Raw genomic sequence first — 25,046 nt, forward strand, 5'->3', positions numbered from 1 at the left:
CCAAATAGGGAGATGGCCTGGGAAATTTATTCTAAGTAGTTTTAAGTTACACGTTACAACGGAAATACGATGTCATCCAAGAACTACCCTCTCTCCTACTTTGTTGTTCTTATATAGCATATTTTCTCCTTTGGATGAAAGGGCCATGTTGAAACATAGGCTGAAAGATTCAAAGATGTCACGTTTTCCCTAAAATATTGCATAAAAGAAAGAAAATTCTGGGAATGGAACAGAGTTGAGGATGATTGAGAATGGGAGCCCGGGGGTGTGGGCTGGAAGGGCACAGAAAGAGGTTTCAAGCCACATGTCAGTGAGTAGCACAGCTTTTCAATTTAAGCATAAAATCCAACTGAAAAATGTTGCTTTCAGTTGTGCAGCTGTTAAAGCTTCTAAGAGGTATCAAAAGGACATAGGACTGTACAGAATGAAATAGGATAGAAAAGTCACCTGTCTTGAAAGCTGTGACTTGACCAGAGTGTTTTCGTTAGTTTTCAAAAATGTCCTTGACAAAATACAAAGTCTGTATGAAAACTGCCACCATGTTTACACGGCTCTATTTTCAACCTTCGTATCTGCATTTCTGTTGAATAATATACCCACTCATTAGTACCCTAACAGGACATTAGAAGATGCAGGTTGCAGGATATGCCCCACTGCTAATGAAAACAGTACTGGGAACTCTGGGCTTTCTGAATATTTTTTGGTCCTAGCTGGGGGGTTCATGCTAGTTTCCTAGCAGCAATTTTCTTTGCCTCTGCAATATACCAGTTTTCAGTATTTTTTCCCTTGATTTCTCACCTTTTATTATGTCACAAGGAACTAATAAGCCATTTCTTGTTCCCCCTTCTCAGTGTTCTTTTCGATAGAGTCAAAGAGGTCACATCGCTGCCTACCATCGAACTCCCAACTGTCCCAGTCACCACAAAAACCATCGTCTTGCACTGGTACTGCACTGTCCTTCATGAGGGCTCTATCTATTCCAGTGATACAGGGGAAGCCATTGACCCCTTGGCTCTATGTGATCCCCACTATAGCACCACAAACCAATTTAACTCAAAGAACTGGGGAGAGAGAAAAGAAACCAAAGAAACTCACATCAGTAAGAAACTCCCTAAGTTTATCAGTCAGCAGTCCAGGAATAAAAGGTCATCGTGGAAAAAGCAGCAAAAATACATCTAATGGGAAACCAATCACCAGCAAGAAGTGATTCTCCTCTCTTACTTTCTGCTTTTGTCTCTTCGTTTAGATGAATAATAACCAAAAGCCCTGAAGAATCTTTTTAAGGAAGGAGGAATGAAATAAAGATAGAGAAAAAGATAATCTTTTGATTCAAGCTATGTCATAGGGAAGTGAAGTATGACGCCCCCCACACTTTTTTAATTGTCAGAGTGAGGAAGAATTCCCTGAACAGCATAAAAATTCCAGATTTTCATGTTAAAAAGAAAAAAAATGCTGGCTGTGTTCGATAACACATGGAGGGTTGACCTCAGTTCTGTGAATTCTGATTCCTGATCAAACAGGAGGCTCCTTTCCTTGCCCCCGGCTTGCTCTAGGGCTCGGGCTGCATAATAACAAGGCTTGTCTGGACTGTGGTGCAAGGTGGGCACATGAAATAAAGTATTTAACACATCCATAATACCTTTCATGTTCCTAGCTCAAACAGCTTTATAAAATCCAATTAATTCATCAAGCTTCATAAAGTCTGAAGGACATATATAATTATCACTCTACATCTGGCCAACCATGGCCAGCAAGCACTCAGAAATGGGGCTTAACAGAATTCAGGTTTAACTGCCCAGTTCTTGAACTTTCATGCACCTGCAGAACAGCAGGGGCCTGATGAAGAATCTCTGAGTCACCAGCAGATTCTACAAATTGTGAGTTGGGTTAAGAATGGGCGTTGGGTGCGGAAAAAATGATCTCATTGCCAACACCCGAGAGAGTCCTTGCTATCCCTACTTGGGTAAAGAGCGTTTAGATCTAATTGGGAGAGGGCTCTCCCATCTGCATGCTTGGGTTGGAAGTGCAAAATCATGTGGTAGAAGCCTTTGCCAAATGACATCGACAGGATTCACGTTAGGCAGAAATAATTTAGAGATTTTTATGTCTATGTGAATGGGTGTATCTATGTGTAATATATACTATTTATTTTAAAATACTAAATAAACACGAAACCAGCATTGGCAGTGCATAATTCATTTCCCCGATGAAGTGAGGCAGTTTTTCGAGCTGATATTGAGACAAAAATGTCGTGCTTGGGATAACCTGCTTACTGGGGAAGGCTGGTTTGCCAATTATGAAAGAATGCACATATCTTTGTGATAAAAACAGATTGTTTCCGGACATAAACATGCCCTGTCAAAGACACTGTGAGCAGAGGCACAAATGATAACGTGTTCTAAGAGTTTCTTCCAGGACACGGGTTTTCCCTCAGTAAAAGTTACAGGATCATATAGAGATCTCAAGTGTCAGCCTCACATAATAGAAACTTATAGTCTGATTTGCTCATGCAGCCGGATGATCCTGTACAAATAATCCCCTTTCCCTGAACCTCAAGTTCCTTACAGGTACATGACAACAAGAATACCTGCTTCTCATGGGGTTGTTGAAATTATTACATGAAAAAAAAAAAGTCTACAAAGGGCCTATTAGGTTTCCAATAAATCATAGAATGTATTTTTTTCAATAATTTCTTCTGTATCTCCCATAAATCCCAAACTCAGTGCACTCACTTTTAAGGCCTGGAAAGAACATTCTTACCTGGGGGAGATATTGGACATCCCCCATTCTCATGTGATGGAGTCTTGCCATAAATGACCACTTTGCAGGAGGACAGAAAAGGGGAAACAGGTAGTTTGGTCCCTACCCTTTCCAGTCCCTACTCCCGGGGCAGTAAGAAGTCACTCTCCTCATGATTCCTAGCATTGTTTCTTCAATGCATGGAAGCTCTAGGAAGCAAATTTGATCTCACTTTAATGACTGTCAAAATTATTACACCTCTCTGATAACAGACTACATGCGTTAGTAAATGGTAGATCTCCAGCTCTAGAGGTGGGATTTTCCTACAACTTTACGGATTCAAGCAAATGGTTATTATAGAAGTGCTCTGGCAATACATACGTTAATCAAATAACCTATGCTTTTATATGCCTTGTCTTATTAAATCAAAATAATTCTATGAATTTAATATTTATAACTTCCATTTTATAGATTACACCAATAGTGGTTTAAGTAAAAAAAAAAAAATGGAAAAAAAATTGGGCCAAATATTGGTGGATACCCAGCTTTGGGGGATACTGTAGAGTGATATCATAGGTAGTAAAATAATGTGAATCAGTCCTTTAATTTTCATAATAACTATTTATATGACTGATACCATTCTAGAGTATAGACTAGGTGGAATATATGGCAAGACAACACCAAGAAGAACCCCTTCAGCCCCAGAATTCTACCATTCCAGTTTCTAGAATTAAGATCTTTTCTCAAATATACTTAGTCTGACTTCAAAGCTTCTATATCTAAGATATTCCTATTAGTGTTTCTTTCTAGTTTTACTGATGCCAAGGCACTGACAGAAAGAATATCAGTTAGAATCTTCTTTTCTAGGCTGAAATTATTGATGCTGATTCTATGCCTGGCTAAGTAATTAACATAAATCTGTCATTCTCACAACAACCCTATAGGATGAGAACTGTTAACTGTTGGCTTGCTCATAAAGAAACCAAGGCACAGAGAATGGAACAGCTTTCTGAAGGGCACACGACTAGTAAGGGTAGTGCTGAGACTCAAAACCAGATGTCTTTAACTCCAGAATGTGCCATCTTAATCACTCTGCTTGTCTTGTATAGAGAGGTCTGACTTGTTTCAAGCAAGATACATTCTAGACCTACGATAATGATAAAAGTCTCACTGAGGGCATGTTTATGTGAATAAATATTGTTGGCCAAGAACAATTAACAAACTCAAAATATACATTTTATCTGAGGTGAGTACTACATCTGAAAAAATTAAAGCCTTCATCTTTTGCGTTGTCTAGTATTATTAGCACATGCCATGTACATAATAAACACATAAAACTTTAAAATAATACCATTCTGAAACATTTCTACATATCTTAGTCCTGGAACAAAAAAACTTTTTTTCTGTTTTTCTTTGAAGCTCATTGGCTCACAGGAAAAACAAAATTAGACTAACAATTTAGTCTTCTCGTTCCAAACTTTAAAAAGATATGAAGCACCAGATCACTTGTTATAAAGGTAACTTCAAAGTCAGAACACAGAATACTTATATGTATAGCATTTAATGTTACATATTACAATTTAGTAATTAATTATGGATAATTAAGAAGGTCGGAGAGATAAAGAAAACAGAGAAAGACATTCCAGACCTGAGAAGGGTCAATAGACGGGCGTAGATAAACCAAGGGAAACATAAGCCCATAAGACACAAAAAATGCACATGTCCACACCACATGGGGGTACATCCTTAGAAAAGAGACAGAGAAAGATGATACTTAATGGGTATATAGTAAATAGTTCATTAATGAGGAAGCCATTTTATAGATTTCTAGGCTTCTAAAATCTGTGCTTTTTCACCATTCCCAGAACAATCCACTGCCATTTAGTAGCGGGCAAGAGGCAATTAAAAAGAGGTTTGCTTTCATTCAGAATGAACATGATCACGTCTGTATCATAAACAATCAGGTAAGTTTACAAAACTATTGTCAACAATCAGTTAGAACCACTTATTTAAATAAGCAATTGGCCCGCCAATTGGATACTAAGCAGAATTCGACTCGTTAACTTTACAGTTGGCCATTTTTCACCACAGAAAATTTGACAGATGCCTATTCATCTCAGGAACATACATTTTCAAGTTCAAATTTCTATCATAAAGACACAAAAACTGTATCTTGCTGTACTTCAAAATCCATTCAAGAGTCTTTCCCCTTCTACATAAATTGGGCTCAATGAACTATCTTGTTTGCGGTCATGGGTAAATGCCAGTCCCCAAGGCTCCTCAGTACCTGTTGTCTATCCAGACGCATCCTCTTGGCGGCATTTCTGCTCTCACTCTCACAGGCGGAGGCCAAGATACTCTCTGCAACTGCTGAAGTAAGGTGGGAAGGAATAGGTCGAGACTAAAAAAAAGAAAGAGAGAAAGAGAGAGAGAGAGGGAAACATGAAAAATTATTAACAGACCAATGCTACTCTCAGAAGAGCTCACAGGATATGCAGGAGTATCCATTTATTTCAACTGAACTTATTTCAATAAGAGGAGGAAATGGAAATTGCAAAGATGAGAAATGAAAGCTAGTTAGAGGTTAAAGCTAGAGCTGCTACACAGATCCATCACTCATTCCCACAGCTCCACTGTCAGTTAGTCTGGGCCATTGAGCTGGAGTTTGACTAGGCAGTGACAAAATGCTGGCTGGGTTTTGCAAATAAAAGAAGTGCTTTAATTCTTTCATAACACATGACAATGCACAACAAAACAAAATCAAGTGACAAGGCTGAAACACAGTTGGAAAAACTGACAGACACTCAGACCATGTCAAACAATTTTAATATGAAATGTGAATATTTACAGTCAAAGTTGGGACTCAGTTGGTATGATTAAAATCCTCTAAAAATACTTTAGTTTGGATACAAACTAAAAAGTCAGTCCTGGAACAATTTCAATATCATAAAAGTTTGATGTTTTGATGTGGGCTGTATGTGTACCTACGTGTTTTATTTATAAAACAGGAGTTAATGTTATTAACTTAATAGATACATGTTGGAAATCCATTTTCTATGTAGCTCACATAGAAATTAATTAACCCCCCAACTAAACTAATAATTAACTTCAAATTGGCTGCAACTCTCCATATCATTTGTGATAATCAGAAAAGTTTTCCATTTTCTTTTCCCATAATTACATGCAAAATCATCTAACTGAAAGATGAAATGCTTAATGATATTGAACAGTTTTTTAATGAAGATAAGCAAATGATAGATAAGAAATAACATGACAATTAATCCAGATAAGATAGCAAAATATGAAATTACAAAATAAAAAATGTTCTTTGGGAAGCTAGCCTATATAGTGACATGCCACCTTATAGAGTTTTCAAAGCCTCAATCTCACATATATATGGATGCCATTTATTAGAAGCCTCTAACCTAACAGAGACCTTCTTCTAATTTTTTTAAGTGAAGAGGAGCACCTTTATGGCACTTGATTCATTTTTGCTAACTCTAGCCTGTAAAATGTGCTTTAGCAAGTTGAACCATAGGGTTTATATCTCAATACCGAAAAACAGCTAACTTCGGAGAGAGCTTTCACAGACACTCCTCGGTGGAATTTGTATAGTATATAAAGAGACCAGGCTCTGACCTTGCTTGAACTAGGAAGCAATTTCTGTAGCTGCCTCAGCTGACCTCCTCATGCTTGCACTTCCAAAGTAACCGCTGAAGACAAAAGGTGGGAAAGGTATAGGGGTACTGTCTCCACTGCTAACCCCATGAGACGCCTGGGCTGATGTCTAGACAACCCTGACAAAAAAGCATTAAGATACTGGAAATGCTATTTTTGCAACAGAAAGAAAAGAGAGAGGCCCCTGAAGGGGCACGTAAATGCACCAGCAGCATTTTTGAGAAGGAAATAGAAAGCCAGATGTGTGTGCTGAGAACAGAGAGGAGGATCAAATCCGATAAATAATTAAAAATTTAAAAAAAAATAAATTGCCATAAAGATGTAAATACAATTTCAAAATTCATATGGCTTCTTTATTTCCTTCTGCACCTTCCTGAGTATGGATAAGATATTCTTGCTCAGAACCAAAAATATATTAAGTCACGAATTCAGCGTCTCATTAAAAGGTAAAGCTTTGGCCATAGCTAGGCTCCTAATGATAATCTAAACCACATGGGAATTAGGCAGACAGTGTTGTTTTTCTCAAGTGAATTATGTTTGGAGACAAAGGTGTTATAGAAAGAATGAGAGTAAGAACTTTTTATTATGAAAAAATAAAAATTATTTGATTATAGCTAACATTATTCAAATAGAAGTGACAATTCACATTATTATAAACTATGTTATTAGAACTTTCATCTGATTCTAGGGACTGAATTAACACAATCAAAATAAAACATCAGCAACCTCTCTTTTCTTGATCCAGTTACTGACTGTCACATGAAAATCAGAGCGACGTATTTCTGCTCTTCATTATCTTTATTTTTCTCCATCAAGTATCTTCATTCAAAATTAGAAATATATAAAGCTATGGAACTTTATTAAGCTGATTTAATTAAAGTAATAAATACAAACCTTCTTAAATGTGTCATAACAGTCTGTTGAACCAGAGAACAAAAGGTAAAATATCCCTCTCATTAAAATTAGCATTATCTTTCAAATTTTCTAAAAATTTTTAAAAAACAAAATGGGAAACAACTTTCACTAGAACAGTAAAAGTTGTGAGGCATGATAATTTATATGATTTCCTTTTCAAAGAAAATGACGGGAAGAGTTGTACCTTTTCCAGATATAGGAAATTGGTCTTCTAAGAAACTAGAATAATGTCCTGGCTGAGTGGGGCTAGATTACTTTTAAGGTCACTGGGTAACCTAATATTTCAATATTTTGGAAAAAAAAAATCAACTTCAAGATAAAGCAATCACGTCTCCTTTCCTATTAAATGGAAAAAATAAGTAGAAGCAAAGATATGTGACAGACCATTGCCAGTAGTTAAATAGTATAATTTTGAAAATAGAGTTGTTCTGAGTTTATGGTAGAATTATAACTTGATAACTGTAAACAGTCACAGAAATCATTCACTATAAGTTTCTTCACTAAAGTTTAAAGAAACTGAAACCCAGAGAAGTTAAGTGATCTAGGACAAACTGACTAGACATTGAATCTAGGGTTCATGTCTTCCAATTCTCAACCCTTCTACTCTCTAAATTCTGTTTCATACTTAGTGCTTTTACATAATTTTTCATTAATATAAAATACTATAGAAAAAAAATCCTTACATACACAGCTTGTGGCACTCAACTAAACAATAATCAGACCAAAGCTAATCCTTTCCATGTATGTATTAAAATGAATACATGCTCATTGGAAAGAAAGCCAGAATGAATAAATCTATATTACAGTTGAAGAAACAAACATGTATTTTTCAAAGAATTCACTAAATCTTAAGTACATAATGAAATATGTACCTCTAAGTAGAAAACCAGTACCATCTTAATTTAATTTTTAGATAAATATTAATAATACCTAATACATATTGAATGTTGGGATGGCTAGGTTATTAAAACAAGCAGCATAGATTCATCATCTAATTTCCAAACAACCCTTGAGAAAAGTACCTATAATGTTCATATTTTAGATGAAAAATAAATTTAAGTTCTGAGAGATTATACAAGTTGCCTGAGATCATACAGCTATGTGTGTGGAAACACCTGGATTTATATCTAAGTCTGATGATAAATTAGGAATAATTCCAGTAAAGAATTATTCTCAGTTTTCAACTAAAGTCTCAGTAAGCTTAAACAAAACTAGAAACCTTAAATACTACACACCCTACAGAGGAATCCATTTACAGCTAACTCTATTTTTGCCTTTAAGCAAAGAATATATTAGGATCTCACAAAAATTCTCCTCTTAAGGGGACTGAGATTCTCCTAATATATTTTCCTATTGACACTTAAAAACCTTTCTTCATTAATAGCACAAAAATAAATGTATCTCAGCTCAGCTCTGTCACATGTTCTAAATGGATGCAATATAAATTCACAAGAATATCATGTTGGAGAAACCAGGAGTGCCAAGAAATGACTTATAAGAAACATAAGAAAAGCGGAGTTTCATGCCCAAAATGAGAATGAGGAGCCAGGCAGAGTTCTTGCTTTCCTGTGAGGCAATCTGTTAAAAATCCCCTTGGTTCTAATATTGAGGAGCCAATAATGAGTGCCAATGCTCCTCACTACACAGAGGGCTCCATTATGCTTTCGCCTGGCTCTAAGATACTAAAAATGAGAGCCTTTTGTTTATTTTTCCTCCATAATTTGGCTTTTATCTATTTTGCAGTTCAGGAGTACTTAAGCCAAGATAGTGAGAAGGAAATTAATCATTAATCAAAGTCATGTTATCATAGAGGAATTTAAAGCTATTGTTTAGTGTGAGTTTTGAGAACCATCTTGGCCGGAACTCTCCTTTCCTTCACCACATCTCATAGCATAGAGTTTATTCTAATATTACCACACTAGGGTCCTTCCTGGCAGGTAATTAGCAGAGCGTGTTATGGGCTCTCATCACGGATCCCACCAGAGACAAGCGCTGAAAATTCCCTCTCACATCAATTAAGGGTGGCCAGAGAATACAAAAGCCTCCATATAATAATCTAAAAATATTTCCACCCCCAAAATCTCAAGTGCATGGAACTCAATAGATAATTTATGAAAAATTACACTTCTCCTTCTGGTTGAACACAGCCCAGTAAATACACTACTTGGTATATATCTTATAAGACTTAAAAATAATGACTCAAAGATGTGATAATCATACACTCCACATGACCGATACCTAGAGTGAGATTTGTTATCTACTTCTTACCCTGGAGATGAGGCAATGTGAACCATCTTCACTCATTATCTCTTCGTAATTAACTGTCATCCTCAACTGGGATGAGTTGATCTTTCCCGAGCACTGCTCTTATTGTAATAATTATCTATGACCAAATCAGTGGTGGTTGTTTCATTAAACAGATGGCTAAATTGTCACAGGCAACTTCTGGAGTTGAAAAGTCACATTTTAATTGGGGATGTAAGAGTGATTGCTATTAGCACAACATAAATTTTCCATATATATACATGTAGAACTTAACCCACACCAACAAACGACTCATTTTTTTATTCATAAAAATATAAACTGTACAATGTTAAAGTCCTCTGAACTTCTGCCATACATTTAGGGTGCTCCAGGTTTTTGGTTTTTTTCCCCAATTTTAAAGAAGTAAAAAGAAACCATGACTGTGAGACTCTATTCATGGGTTAACAGTACTTATTAGTGGCAAGGCTCACTAGACCCCAGGGTGTCAGCATTACCAGATCAAGTATTAAATGAGGTCAGATTGGGAGCAACTGCGTACTCACCCAAGATTGTATACAGAATAGAATGATTTCTTTCAAAATAACTAAAGCAAATGATTCAGTAGTCCGTTTGGATAGGGCCCTACACTGAGATTATTTTTCCTAATCCTGTTACTTCATGAAATACATAATTTAAAAATTCTGCAGCTTAGATGAAATGTATATTTTATCTCCCCCAAATGGTATATCTATACCTAAGGGATAATTGTTACAGGCTGTGTAAAAAATTGCAGCTCTTAATGGATCCCTTTTACTAACCAAGTAACTTTATTTGTATACATCGGTGGAATAAAGCAGTATTTTAGCAATGAAGTGACTGACTTGGATATTATCATGAAATCAGTTACTTGCAATTGGTCTGCCCACTTTTGCTATTTACTCTCTCTGAGTCTCACTCATCCTGCCAGATGTCATTATTTCTATTTTTACAAATAGCAAAACTAAGGTTCATTTAGTAAGTTCTGAATAGGCAATATAATCTCCATCTCATGGGATAATTGTTGCAATTCCACGATTAGGTAATGTACATAAGGTCACTGGTATCTTCATTTATCTATTCAACAAAAGTATTTAATGAGCACATTCTATATGTTAGGAAATGGCCAAGTTCAAATATATGAACAGTGTCGATTTGTCTCTGCTATCATAGTTTACAAGTTAATACATGTTTAGTATGTAGGGTGTAATACACATGCAATGAAGTATGTTAATTATAGACTCACAACCTTTTATTACAATTCTGTCATGTTTATGTTGTATAAACTAAAAGTTTTTTTTTTTTCAACAAATTTGGGGGAAATTTGGCAGAAAAAAATTGATAGGAGTATACCTACAATCTTTCTTTTTCCTACATTCTGTGAATATTCATAATTTTTATGGCAGAAAGACTAATATATTTGTTTGTGAGATGCTTCCCAGACCCTGTCATGAGTGTTATGCAATAACTAGAATATATACTCTATCATGTGCCCCAAATTTGAGAAGTTCTGAATTTTGGGCCACATAGGATCTAAGGTTTCAGAGAAGTCTTGTGGATGTGGACTAATATCATAGCTCAACCATCCTCTATGGTTTTGATAGAAATAATGAGCAAAGATTCTCAGTTACCTGACCCTGGCCATGACTTAGGCGTGGACGATCATGAGAGTTCATCCCTTTGTTCTTAGTGGCTGATATAAGGATAGACATATGATCCAAAGAGGAGCAAAGTCCATTCATGGGAAGGGGGATCTGGAGCTGGAAGACAGTTTTTGGACTCTATGTTTTAAGAAGAGAAGCTCAGAGATGTTGATGGCAGCATTTCACAACAGTTAACAGGATATGTGTGAGAAGTAAGCTAACACACAAGAGAAGCATAGTTAAGAAATAGGAAAGCAAAGAAACCTTGACGTCTGACCCCATGGATCCAGATATGTATGAATCTCTGGACTTTACAGTTTCTTGAGAAAATTCTCTGGACCTATTTAAAAGGAGACTGAAGATATGTTTTCAACAGAATTGCTAATTAACTTTCTTCCTAGCTTTAATTATGAGTTGATGGTAGCACATTGGCCTTAATTTTAGAACATTATTGGCCTTTAATAATGATCTATTGCAAATACATGAGGCTTTAATGTCTTATATTTAATACTTTAAAGTCCAGTTTGGTTAATGCCATCTGAAAATACCTTTGATCAAGACAAGAAAAACTGAATTATCTACTGATATGACATGTCATATTTAACAAAATGGCTACTTATTTAAATCTCCACTAAGAAACATCTTTTGATTCTGAAAATAACTGACTAGATATGCTTATGATTATTGTCAATCATGGGCTCTTTGCCCAAGTAGCTTATTTGTGAAACACAACACCATATACAAATTCTATCCATTTAGTTAACATCACTACCTATTCACACAAACTGCCAAATAGATGAAAATATTTTACAAAATAGTACTTAAAGAGTGAACAAGAATTAAAATTAAATGCAATGTAACTTTTTTCTTTAGGGAGATTTTTTCCCCCCGATGAGATTTTTAGTTAGTAGTCACTTTTAAAATTGAAACACCAAATGCTGAATAATGTGAAAAACACAGCACACGATAAAAATTAGCTTATCTCTCCCAGCTAATTTCTACCACAAAGTAACACATTAGTAAATGTCCATTCATTCATTCGTCTTTCATTCAACAATGTCAGTCCAGTTGAATTGAACATGTATAGAGCAGCTTTCATAAGCAATTAACTGCACTCTATGTAAAACACTCTACGGGATACGAACATGAACAAGGTAAGCAGCATCGTAATCAAGGAAAAGAACTTCCTGTAAGGAAACTAAGGCCCATATATAAATGACAGCAATAGAAGACAAGATAAAACTACAAAAGATGTACCACAAAGTACAATTTGCACACAGAAGAGAGAGAGATTTAAGGTTGTTTGTAGCGAGAAGTGAGGACAAAATAAAGATATATTTGATTTAGTCCTCCAACTAGGTTCAACAGATTGAGACAATGAGGGTTTTCCAGTAAAGGGAGCCATGGAACCCAATTTCAAATTTGATTGCATTTTATCATGTTCCTCAGATACTAGGTACTAGACTATGCAGGACTTTTTACATTTGTTATTTCAAGTGACATTGGTTTGCATGTATGAAATAAATACGATTTGTTTCCTGTTTTTCCTAGGAGGAAACTGAAGCTTAGGGATACAAACTCTTATGAGTCACGACTGACAAAGCAGGTCTAAGAACAAGATCCACGGACTATGAAATCAAGGTGTTTTTGTTCAGATTTTTCCCAGCAATCCCGCAAATTTTCTGTTGTTTCTTTCAGGGCTCAGGTTCCCTCTGCTTGGAGGACATTTCAGCTCTTCCACAGACAGCCTGTGAATGGTAACCTTGGTCATGGTCTCTAAGGTCGTTCTTTGTTACTCTGGAAGCAGAGGTTACTGGGGCTTGATTTGTGAATTATAAGTAGTTTTTCTGGAAAAAATTAAAAAGCAAGACTGTTTTTCCTTAGTCCCTTAGTCTCTGTAGATAGTCTTCTGGCATCTATTTTGAGGACAAGGGGAGTGCTCATTCAGTTTTCCATTTTAAGATAATCTCTTGTTTCTTCATAGTAACATTTAAGAATTTCTTAATTCTTAATTAAGAATTAAGTGGTTTCACTATAATTTACACAGATAAAGATTTATTTTTATTTACATTGTTCTTTGCTGGTCTAGTTCTCTGTTCTTAGGATTCAATGTTCTACTCAATTCTAAAAAACTCCCCTCTCATCTGTTTGAATGTTGTCCTTATTCTACTTTCTCTTCTGGAATGCCTTTTAGGTCCATCTTGATCATTCTATTTTCCATGTTCACTTCTTTTTTTTCCCCCATTTCTCTTTTTCTTTCCAGGAGTAATTTCTGTAGTTTGATGTTCCAGATTATTGATTTTCTCTGGCTGAACCTTACCCACTATGTAACTCATGCAGGAAGGTTTTAATTTTAATATTTATAATGCTTGCCATTTTATTTCTCAAAGTTGTAGCTATATTTCTAATTCTCCTTTTGTAGGGCAGTAGCTCTTCCTGAGTCCCAGCTATTTATACTGTTTGCAGTTCATGTTCCTCTCTAGTTACAAAATCTACATCCCGAATTTAAGTGGGCATTCAGATTGCAACCCTGACCTGTTTTGACCTACACTCAGTTTTTCTACCTTGCCACTCTGTTATCCTATCACATTAAGGGGTTATAATAAACTCTGTATGAGTCTACCATCATCAACTTATCAAATTCATAGCCTGGAAATTTCATTTTCTTTCTTTTGATCTTGGCTAGGTATTTAAATAGTTGTTGTATTCTACTCAGTATTTGTGTATTTGTAAAGGGAAGGAGGGTGGGTGGGAGGGGCACTCCATGAAACTTAGGTCAACATTTTGCTAAAACTAAAAGATCAAGTGATAGTAACTCTGACAACTATGTTGGCTATATTCTTTACACTCTAGTTACTCTTCAACCGTAATATATTTAGTAAACAATACCTGTGATCCCTGAGTCAGGAACAACCAGTTACCACAGGAGCACGCACTGAGAAAAGTATCAGAAATCCCATGTGACAGCTTAGTGATAAATGAAATAATTGAGCATATTAGAAGAAAGAATAGAAAGAGGCTAGGTCATATGCTAATTATTTCATGTGCATTATTCCATGTAATACCCCAACAGCCCACTTTAGAAAACTGGACATTCAGAAACATCACACTAAATTGTACAGGAATTGAACTAAGCCAGGAATTGAACCTAGGTCTCTTAAGTTTCAAAAGGCCACACTCTATTATTGTAAGAAATTTAGAATTTGTTCTGAGATGGCAAAAGTTTGACATTATCAAAGCCAGAATCAAGGAAGACTACTCCAGGAGCAAAGGCAGATTTCTTACATAGCCAGTGAAGTTTAGACACCAGTGTCCCTCAACTTGATGGGACTCCTGGAGTTTCTGGGTATTATAAGGATTCTGGGTATGGAGGGAAAGCCAAAAATCAGGAAGTATTTATACGTAAATGTGTCCGAAAATTGTCTCAAGAGATGTCAGAGGAAAAGGGTTTGAATCTTCATGACTTCTGTTTTTGAAAAATTTTTTGTGTGATATCTTTTCTAATTAGAAATAAATATTCAGGCTTCTACTTAATTTTTTGCTCATAATTTTGTATTACTTTTCTTTTAATGAGAGGCACAATTTCTATAACTTTCATGCACAAATCCTAGTTCTGTCCTTGCCTAGGAATAGAGTAGGGAAGGAGTGTATGATGAAAATAGAGAGGTGAGTTAGGATTCTCTAAGAGTATAGGTATAATAAGTATAAGAATGGCTAGAAGTAAAATGGTAGCCAAAAAAAGTCAAAATTATTGGACTGATGCGGGAATCACAGCAAAGAAAGAATAAATGAAATTCAATGAGTGGTAGGATGTAAGCCAGAAGTGGAAGAAACAGTCCAGTCTCATTCCAGGTTGATGTGCACTGCCATAAATGACAATTAGTGGTGCTATTACCAGAAAGAGGCAAGATGAGAGGAATTTACTGGTGATTTGGTAGATGAGGTGAAAAACCAGTGGAGAGGATCAATGACAGAGAATACAAAGATTTCCTTGTGGATAGAACAATACATTTGTCCAGCATCTGGCTGACATTTGGAATGAAATACAAAAGCATTGCAGATGACTGGGATTCTATGTTGAGTGCTGCTTACATAGAACAGACCCTCCAGAGCTGCATATAGGGGAAGACGCTGTAGATGGCCAAGCCCGGGATCTTAGCAAATAGTTCAAAAGCAAGAAAAGGAGGGAGACCAACAAGATCCTCAAGAAAATGGGGGTGACTTCATTGAGGATGCAATGTTTGGGTTTGGTACAAAGACAATTATGCGATCTTTCAAAGAACCAATTCAATAGGGTTGTGAGAACCAGAGTCTGGGTATGAGGGACCACTGGGGAGTTGGTGATCTGTGAGTATAAAATAATCTTTCAGGAAACCTGGCAAAGAAGTGTAGTCTCATAGGCGAGATGAATTATCATCTTGGAGTCTGGGAACTTTTTATTTTTATTTATTTATTTATTTATTAAAGTCAGAAGTTTCTCAGTGAAAAGGGAAAACAGGAAATATGTGTGTTGGGATGGTTGATGAAGCAACATCCTGAAGGAGGCTGAAGGATGGGAGAACAGAGGTTTTGGAGTCCTCCAGGGACAAATACAATGAGGATATTTCCTCTGAAAAGACAATGGCAGATATTTGAAAAATTTTAGATGATTGTCAAAGTTTTTTAATATTGCTCATACAGACTCTTTGATAACTAAGACTATAACTATATCCATGTGAACAATGGCCAAAATGAAATAAAGATGCAGATCTTGAAACTGAAAAGGTAAAAGAATAGTGAATTCAAAAGGTCAGATAGCAAAATTATTAAGGGCTAGTCTGAGGATGTCATTAAAAAGAAATACTATGAAGAAAGAACTCAGAAGATGGCATGAAAGTATCCTGGGGGATGGCAGATGATATTTATAAAAAAGAGACTAAAAGTTGGTACAAGTAGCAGGTGGGGAATTCAAACAAAATGTGTTGGCTAATTAGCATCAATTAAGTTAATTGGTCACAGTGACAGAAACCTACACAGTTATACAAATAATAATGTGAATAATGACTGCACAAGTTATTATAGAGTTTTTAATCATGTATGAAGGGGTTGTATGAAGGGGCTGGTATATCTCTAATCAAAGTTTAAGTTTAAAGAAACACTTTAATACATTTTTTATAATATATCCATTTGTTAAAGAATGAATAGCAAGGGTCACTGTAGCTTTTGCAATGCTCATATTAGGGAAGTTTAAAATTGAAACGAATTCTGAGCTCTCTACTTCCATCTGCATTAGACAACTATAGGCAAATGATGTAATTAGTGAAATTCCCTAAAAAAATGTGCTGTTTCCTAAACATTACTTCTTTTCTGATGTAAGAGTCATAGGCTCAGAAGACCAGATATCAAAATAGCTGAGGAGGGTACTACAAGATGTAATTAAAAAGAAATAATATAATAAAGAACTTTTATTACAGTATTAAAATATAGTGTACCCATAATTAGACTTATTAATTTATATCTCATTTTCCCCCTAAAATACATATCAGAGCCACCAAAGAAATATATACTCTGTGATCGATTAAACAAAAAATATAACTACGACTTCAAATAAACTTTGGCTCTGAACTTGCTGGCAGGAAGGCAGTTTAATTGCAAATTATCCTAGTAAAGAGAAAACAAAAGTGTTCTCTTTCCAGAGGAGAAGCACTTTTTTTCTTGTATGACATTCTAAAAAAAGTTTCTGAAATAAGGTAATTTACTCTGGATAGTTAGCAGCCTCATGGACAACATCCTTAGTAAAATATTACAAAATGTCACACACCTATTTCTTCAAACACAGTTAATCACATGATATTAAAAAAGTAAATAAACAGGTAATTTTCAAGATGCTGAATTTACGGAATTCAAATATCTAGGCTATCTGATCAGTCATGGCAGAGTAGCACAATTGGAGATACAGTAGGAATTATGGGCTGCCAGTGTCTTACAATTGCTCCCCTAAATAATCCTTTGAATTTTATTAAAAAAATACATGCAGACGTATGCAGCATGGTGTAACAGTGTCTAACAATATAAGCTCAGAACACAAAAGGAGAAATCACACCACATAACACAGACTACACTTTGGTATGGCCCAATCCCCCCTTGTTCATAAAGTTTTGCTTTTATGATCTTATCCATTACATGTGCTCTTTAATTTAAGATCAGGATATCTTGAAGAAACACATTTTTTCCTAGAATCATCAACAGATGTTCTTTAGAAAACTTAAGTAATTTGAGAGTCAAAACTGCACAACTGAATCAGTAACAATTAGATGTATTTGTTAAAGTATTAATTTAAAGGCTGCTTAACTCATTCATTGAGTTCCAAAAATCTAATGAAACCTTAAACAGTACTCTGGATCAAACTTAGAGATTTTTCAGAAAACATACACTTTGATATTCAATGCTGAGAATTTTATGATTTGAAAGGATTGTAACAGTGAGTTGGTAAGAATCATAATACAGAATAATATAGTTACATTATATAAATATAGCAATATAGTTATTGTACTTAGCCCATTACAGAGACTATATGGAGTGATGGCATGAAATTTTGGCCACTTAGGCAATCAAGATCTGTGTAGTCTTGATAATTCTAGTGAAATAAAAATGCTTAAATAGCTACTCTAATATTTGTATGCATTCAGTGAAGTCAGTATTTATATTGTAAGTGAGTATTTATGTTAACATGGAAATTCCTTTTTTTTAATTTTTTATATTTTATTTGAGAGAGAAATCACAGGTAGGTAGAGAGGCTGGCACAGAGAGAGAGAGAGGGAAGCAGGCTCCTCGCTGAGCAGAGAGCCCAACGCGGGACTCGATCCCAGGACCCTGATATTATGACCCGAGCCGAAGGCAGTGGCTTAATCCACTGAGCCACCCAGGCACCCCATGGAAATTCTTAAGGGAGAATTATTTTTTACCATGCATAGATTTTATAAATGACAGTGGGAAATTAATAAAAGTGAATGCCAACATTCTCAACTAATACATGTTATGATAAAATACTTCTATGGGATTACCTCTTAGAATTTTTTGAATTTCTTAAAGTCAGCACAAAACATAATTCAATATTTTGTGTTTCACTCTTCTTAAGGAGTCTTCTGGCTGAGACACCCCAAGTAACTGGAAGAGATATAGTTGTTGAATGCCACTTTCATTTTATAAGATGGAATCTACTACCAAATAATTCTACACTTTTGCAAACCTATAATGGGGCAAGTGGGTGCTCAATCAGTTAAGCATCTGCCTTTGGCTTGGGTCATAATTCCAGGGTCCTGAGATTTAGCCCCACATCCGGTTCGTTGCTCAGCAGAGAGCCTGCTTCTCTTTCTGCCTCCCTTTCCCCGTGTTTATGCTGTCAAATAAATATAAAAATGAAAATAAAACAATTCTACACGTAAGAATTTCATTTTAGAAATATATAAAAAAAATTCTTGTTGATTGTTTGACCTGTTAAGTATTGCAGAATAATTTATACATAAAAACAACTACATGCCGAAAACAAGGCTTTTTTCCATGTCTACCTACACAAAACACAATAGAAGATTATTCATTTAATATTGTCTCAATTAAAAAAAACTATGGATATTATATCAAATTTTAAGAAGTGAGGGCAAAAAATACAATAATTACTTGTAATTACTATCTGCTCTAGTTATACATTTTCCTATCTGTTCTAGATAGGGATAAGTATTCAAAATGACGCATAAACCTCCCCAGGTCCCATGACAATGAAGTAATACACTTAAAAAAAACAAAAAAACAAAATCAAGACTCCAAGTGTCAACTGAATGGTAGATTTGTTATTTACAGAATATTCCTGAATAAATGTATAAAAAGAACTCAACCTGTGATAAAAATTTTCATTCATGTTGTTCACTTAACATTTAATTTCAATAGGCCTTATATTACTTAAGTATTTCACTTCCCACAACTTGTCACCTCAATGAATCATAATATGAAGGAACATGTTGTATTCTCCTAAATAGCTGGTTAGAAATCTCTAATATTTCTGCTTATTACTTTGTGTAATGGTATGTACATTATTGAATAAATGAAAAATGAATAAATACAAAACAAAAACTCAGTAAAATAGTATTTCTATAAATTATTTTTCTTTGTGATTAGTTTGTAAAACTCCTTGATTTTGAATTAGTCAACTTCTGTTCCTCTCTATGCATAGCACAGGGTGTATAACAAATAGATGCCAATTTTGAAGTAAATAAATATGATCAAAAGAAAATCTGGGGTTCCTGGGTGGCTCAGTAGGTTAAACCTCTTCCTTCAGCTCATGTTATGATCTCAGGGTCCTGGGATTGAGCCCCACATCAGGCTCTCTGCTCAGCAGGGAGCCTGCTTCCCTCTCTCTCTGTCTGCCTCTCTGCCTACTTGTGATCTCTGTTTGTCAAATAAATAAATAAAATCTTAAAAAAAAAAAAAGAAACCTGTGAAAGTTTCAAATATGCCTTAGAGAAATTAAGAATCTCACATGACAATGATTTTTCTCATAAAGAATAATTAATGGAAAATAAGAAATTTCATCAAAGAATCTTTAAATAATATTACAAGATTAGGAAAAAAGTAGAAATGCCTGATGCTAGTAAAATAAAAACCCTGATAATATGATATCACCTTAATTGTTACTGAAAAGGATAAGTATACATTGTACATTGTATTCTGAATGAGACATATTTAGGTTGGATTGCAATTTTACATTAGCTGTGGAGAGGTTCTGAACCAAAGGTCAGTGCCAGGACTCTAGGCTTTTATGTCTGTTTAGATACCCTTTCTCTCTGTCACCTCTCTTCTATTGAGTAGGTAATAATAATTTTTAAATAATTCGGTAATGGGAGAAATAGCTTTATTTTCTTCAAGCAAACTCTCTTCTCTGATACCTCTACTGTCACCATTTCATTTGCTCAGGCACAGCAATGCCATTTGATTCTAAAATGACTTACGCCCTATAAACTCTGATTTCAATATAGTTAGTATTCTGAGAAGTAAACAAGTACTTAAGTGGAGTAGTCTATGATTGTTTCAAACACACACTTCGGGAAGCTTTTATCAGATGACGGATTAAATATGATTTGAAGATATTTTCACAGTTAAGATTTATTGAGTGGTTACTATGTGTCAGAAATTGTGTGCAGGGTTTGATAAGTGACAACTTTTATAATTCTCACAAGTTATTAATTAGTTACCACGTCTAGAAGAGGCATCTGAGTACAGATCATTGAAGTAACTTGCTACTCACACAGCTACAAGGTGGTGAATTCAGAACTGCAAACCAAGCTCTTCGAGGACTGAACCTTGTGCTTGGTACTATCTAGGCAGACGGCCTGTTTATAAGGTCATACGGTTTTAAAGAATACCAAAGGCAGACACCTTGATGGCTCAGTCGGGTAAGGATCAGACTCCTGATTTAGGCTCAGATCATGATCTCAGGGTCATGAGATCACGCCCTGTGTTGGGCTCCATCCTGGGTGTGGAGCCTGCTTAAAATTCTCTCTCTCGTTCTCCCTCTGCTCCTGACCCTCTCTCTCACACACTCTCTCTCTTGCTCTCTCTTTCAAAAAGAAAAAAATATATATTGAAAGTATTTCTAGAATCCAGTGAAGAAGAATTGATAATAGATAGTGGATGTTTGGCTTTTGTCATTTCATTTAGATCTAAGAACCTACTTGTCTTAAATGACATCTCTGAAACCTCTCCTAGCTTCACCGACACTGTCCCTTTACAACTAACACATGACAGGCACTGATCACAAACACCAGCAATCTTGGCTTTGATGAAGCCAAGAAAGGAGACAAAAAATAATGGCTTCAGAAAATTTCTAATAATACATTTCTGCTCCTATACATAAAATACAAAAATTCAAAAAAATACATTGTAAACACACTCACTATTTCTAAGAATAGCAATTAGAGCAAGATGAAATAGAATAAAGTTCAAAAACCAAGGATATCTGATTTCCACCCATAAATAACCCAATGTCAACATAATCTCATCCATCTGTAAAGCCCAGATGAATAGAAAAGCTCATGTTACCATCCACAAGCACACAAATACAGAGGACAACAAAGCCTTCTTTTCCACGTGAGGATTTTCATTCCCTGATCTTTACTCTCAAGGCTTGCTACTTATTAACCACTGGTATGAAAACAGTATTATTTAGTTGGTTCTATCCATTTCCTTTGGTTCCAGAGAAAGCCATTCTCACAAGCCATCTAAAGCAAAAAACTGTACTTCGATTGAAGACTTGGTTAGGCTTATATCCACTTCAGTAGCGACAGAAAACAAACGTGAATGAGATGCTGGTTCTCATCAGTTTTTAACTCAGATGCCCCTCATTTCCTGTGACATGGTATCATGTGTGCCTGTGAGCGCTGGTCTCACCAGATACTCCTTTTTGAATAACAATGGGGATAAATACTTCAGGAAGATGAAAAGGAGAAGGGGAAAAAAACAAACAAGCAAACAAAAACCCCTTGGACCTGACATTATGGAAAAAATAAAAAAAGACACTAAGATGAAAAAAGAAATAGTGTCATGGTTTACATGTGGGATTTGGATGGAATCTAGGGCTGTGTTTTAATTCAAAACTCACCATCTCAAAACCACTTCTTTTCATCCGCCTGCAGGACTTGAGGTAAGTACGTATACGTTTTCTGGCACGCTCTTGATACTCAGGGAATTGTCGCCTGCATGAGTCAATGATAGCCTGGATCTTTTCTTTGGGCTGCTTAGAGATTGGGACCATTCGGTCCAAGTTTTCATCTACAAACAGCCTGACAAACATCTGTTGGCAAGAGGGAGACAGAGGAGAAGGGTTTGGAGGACTGCTCTCTGCTATTCCTAGCTTCCTGTCTTGATTACCGATAGGAAAATACTCTTTTCTGCTTTATGCACTGGAGAACTTTGCAATGGAAAGCCAGAAATTTTAAGCAAACACCCTTTAAAGGCTTTCTAAATGGCTGGATTAAAAAAAAAAAAAAAACCAGAGAGAAAAGAGAGAGAGAGGCAGACAGACAGACAGACAGACAGAAAAGTATAGACTATCATGTAGGAAAAAAAAAGCAGGAAATAACAGTAGACTGTGACAATTAGGCACCCCATAAAATTCTCCATTAATGATAAATGCGACTGCTACATTGCTAGGCTGCACAGTACGCTAATCTCTGAAAACAACCAACTCTTTCGTCATGCATAATTAGCTAAGCCGGGAAGGCGAGAGAAATAACTGATGACAGCCATACTCTTCTGAGGAATAAGCTGAGGCCCCCTCATCCACTAGGTAAACATGCATACTCACACAACACAAATCCAGTTTTCAGCTCACATTTGGCTTTAAAATTCTAAACAAAACACAGCAATTCTGGTGTCTGGTTGGCAAAGAGTGTTTCATGTACTTTTTAAATCCTTCTGTAAATTAAACAGACATGTCTCTAGAATATCCACATTTACCACCAAGCAACAACATGAAAGTGAAGTGGTAAAAAGTAAGCCACAGCGGGGAAGCGCGGCCGGACTCACATTAAAGGCTTTCAGCCGCTCCGCCTCAACGCCATCCGTCTCGTTCACTTTCTCAGAATCGTCCTGCTCCTCGTGGTCATCTTCGTCCTCATCTCCCCTGTTTAGAGACAGGTCCTCGGCACCTCGGTCTACACTCTCGTTTTTGCCGGAGTCATAGCTTGAGTAGCTATGCGCAGGAGACTGAAAAGAAAGGGGTGAATTGCTGATTTTAAATTTATCGCAGAGCAGATGAATTCCGTTTTTAATTTCAATGGTTTCTGAAAAATCTTGCTGAAAGAGGTTAATCCCAGAGTTGTGGTTATTTTAATTGGAATCAAAATTAGTGGAGCTTAGATGGAAAATCCATCTCCCCAGTCATGCCAGTTACGTTACAAGGGCTGGGTAGCTGCACGGAGCATTTCTATCGCTGCAGAAAGTTATATAGGCTTTAGGTTTTCAAGAGCTAAGATAGTTTCCACCCAATATACATACTTTCAAAAAGAAAGAGAGAAAACCAACCTGTAAGCACCTTTGTGAGAGAGTCATTGAATCACATATTCTTAGAAACAGAAATGACCTCAAAGCTTAGTCAGTCTAACCATATCAGTATTTTCTTAAACAGATAAGGAAACTGAGGGGGGGGGGATATATTTAACTGGTTTGCCCAACAAGGACTACACATATTGATACTAGGGGTGCTAATTATAAGACAAAGTCTTGAAAATCAGTTTTTAAATTGTCCGTGAGTCTTAGGATGGTATCGAATTTTGGTCTAGAGAAAAAGAACCAGGTTTCCTCTGAATCATGTGAAGCTTAATGCCTCCTAATGCTTTAAAAGATTAATGTCGGCCAACACAGATCTCAAGAACTTCGATAATTGTGTTCAAGACCAACCATGGGTCCTGCTGTAGTATCTTCTATTCCTTTGTCTACATATCACCTTTTCCTTTCAGAAATAGCCTCTGCTCCGCCAGGTGAGAGTGCCAACCCCAGCGCAGCAAACTTCTCTACCCCAGCTGTGCCCCGACTTTATCCCTGGGTAGCTGAAATCACGTTGAACCCAGCAAGGTTAAGCAGAATAGACTCCTAATAACATCATCTGAGATTCCAGATTCAACTATGCCTGAAATTAACCCATCAGCTCTGTGATCCTGTACATCTTCTACACCCCATCCTTCTTCATTTTCTTCTTTGCTTAAATCTGAGTTTCAGTCCTTTGCAATGGCATCTGAGGTGGTATGGAAATCAATCATGCTAAGACCAGATTAACAACCCAAGTTTCACATATGGAAACTTAGATACATAGATTACTTCAATGAAATGGAGATTATCTCTAAACATCAACAGCACTCTCAAATCCAAAATGTAAAATGTTTTTTAGAACCTCACAATGGGAAATTTTAAAATCAGCAGTGTTCAAAAATGCTTGCGTGGAATAACATATGTGCCATATGTTGTAAGGATCATGCTAATATATTATGACTTCATAATCAGAGGAAGAATAATAAAACTAGCATAGGTCCCTGACATAAAAAATAAAGTTAAAATTTTAAAAACACATTTTATAATATAGTATTGTAATATTATAATATTTCAAATTATTAACAAAGTATATTTACCTAATAAAATATAAGGCAAATATTCCATAGGTTTGAAAAATAGACCATGTATATATTTTTAATGCCAATGTGCAACATTTAAAAAATGTTACAGTACAGTTAATTGAATGCAAATATGCTGGGATAATATATTCTTTCTGCAAGCCACGAGAAATATACAACCCACCGTCCGCTTTAAGCAGAACCATTTAGAATGATGTTGGATTTATACCTCTTGTCCCTCTAGGTAAAGAAGACCCAGTTTTACAGACCTGAGACTATTCAGAATCTAAATCTAAAACATAATCATTTTTTCCTTCTATTATATAAACTGAAATTTTCTCAGCTGGAGTGCCATTTCCTGTCTCTCTCAATGTTGAAGATACAACTAGCTTTCAAGGCCAATCCTAGTAAATTCAATTTCCACCAAGATCCCCTCTTCTAGCTCACTCTACTTTAACGTTCTCTAAACTGTCAACTTTTAATATACTATGGCATTTGACACAGATTTAAACACTATCATTGCTCTCTACTTCTCATGTTAATTTGCATTTTCTTTCAAGCTAGACTGAGATAGGAATCAACACTTGACCTCTACATCTTCTCTCACAGCAACAAAGAAATGTTCTCTACAGAAATAGCATTTAAGACTGTTAGC

The 25,046-nt window shown here is 35.9% G+C and overlaps 1 protein-coding gene across 6 annotated transcripts in view; it reads right to left on the reverse strand.

The window, feature by feature from the left end:
• The window catches only part of NOL4 (nucleolar protein 4), a 413,009-nt gene that overhangs the window by 93,617 nt on the left and 294,346 nt on the right, over window positions 1-25,046 (reverse strand). For 3 of the 6 annotated variants that reach the window (XM_045065494.1, XM_004752333.3, XM_004752337.2), the window contains 3 exons: window positions 22,812-22,991; window positions 21,886-22,077; window positions 5,027-5,140 (listed from right to left, as the gene is read on the reverse strand). In XM_045065494.1, the coding sequence (XP_044921429.1) occupies window positions 5,027-5,140; window positions 21,886-22,077; window positions 22,812-22,991 (486 nt within the window). The remainder of the gene's footprint in view (window positions 1-5,026; window positions 5,141-21,885; window positions 22,078-22,811; window positions 22,992-25,046) is intronic. The other 3 variants (XM_045065497.1, XM_045065495.1, XM_045065496.1) reach the window with 1 other exon arrangement.

This window comes from Mustela putorius, unplaced genomic scaffold, assembly GCF_011764305.1.
Source record: "Mustela putorius furo isolate JIRA1106 unplaced genomic scaffold, ASM1176430v1.1 tig00003858_pilon_pilon_pilon, whole genome shotgun sequence".
Classification (NCBI taxonomy): Eukaryota; Metazoa; Chordata; class Mammalia; order Carnivora; family Mustelidae; genus Mustela; species Mustela putorius.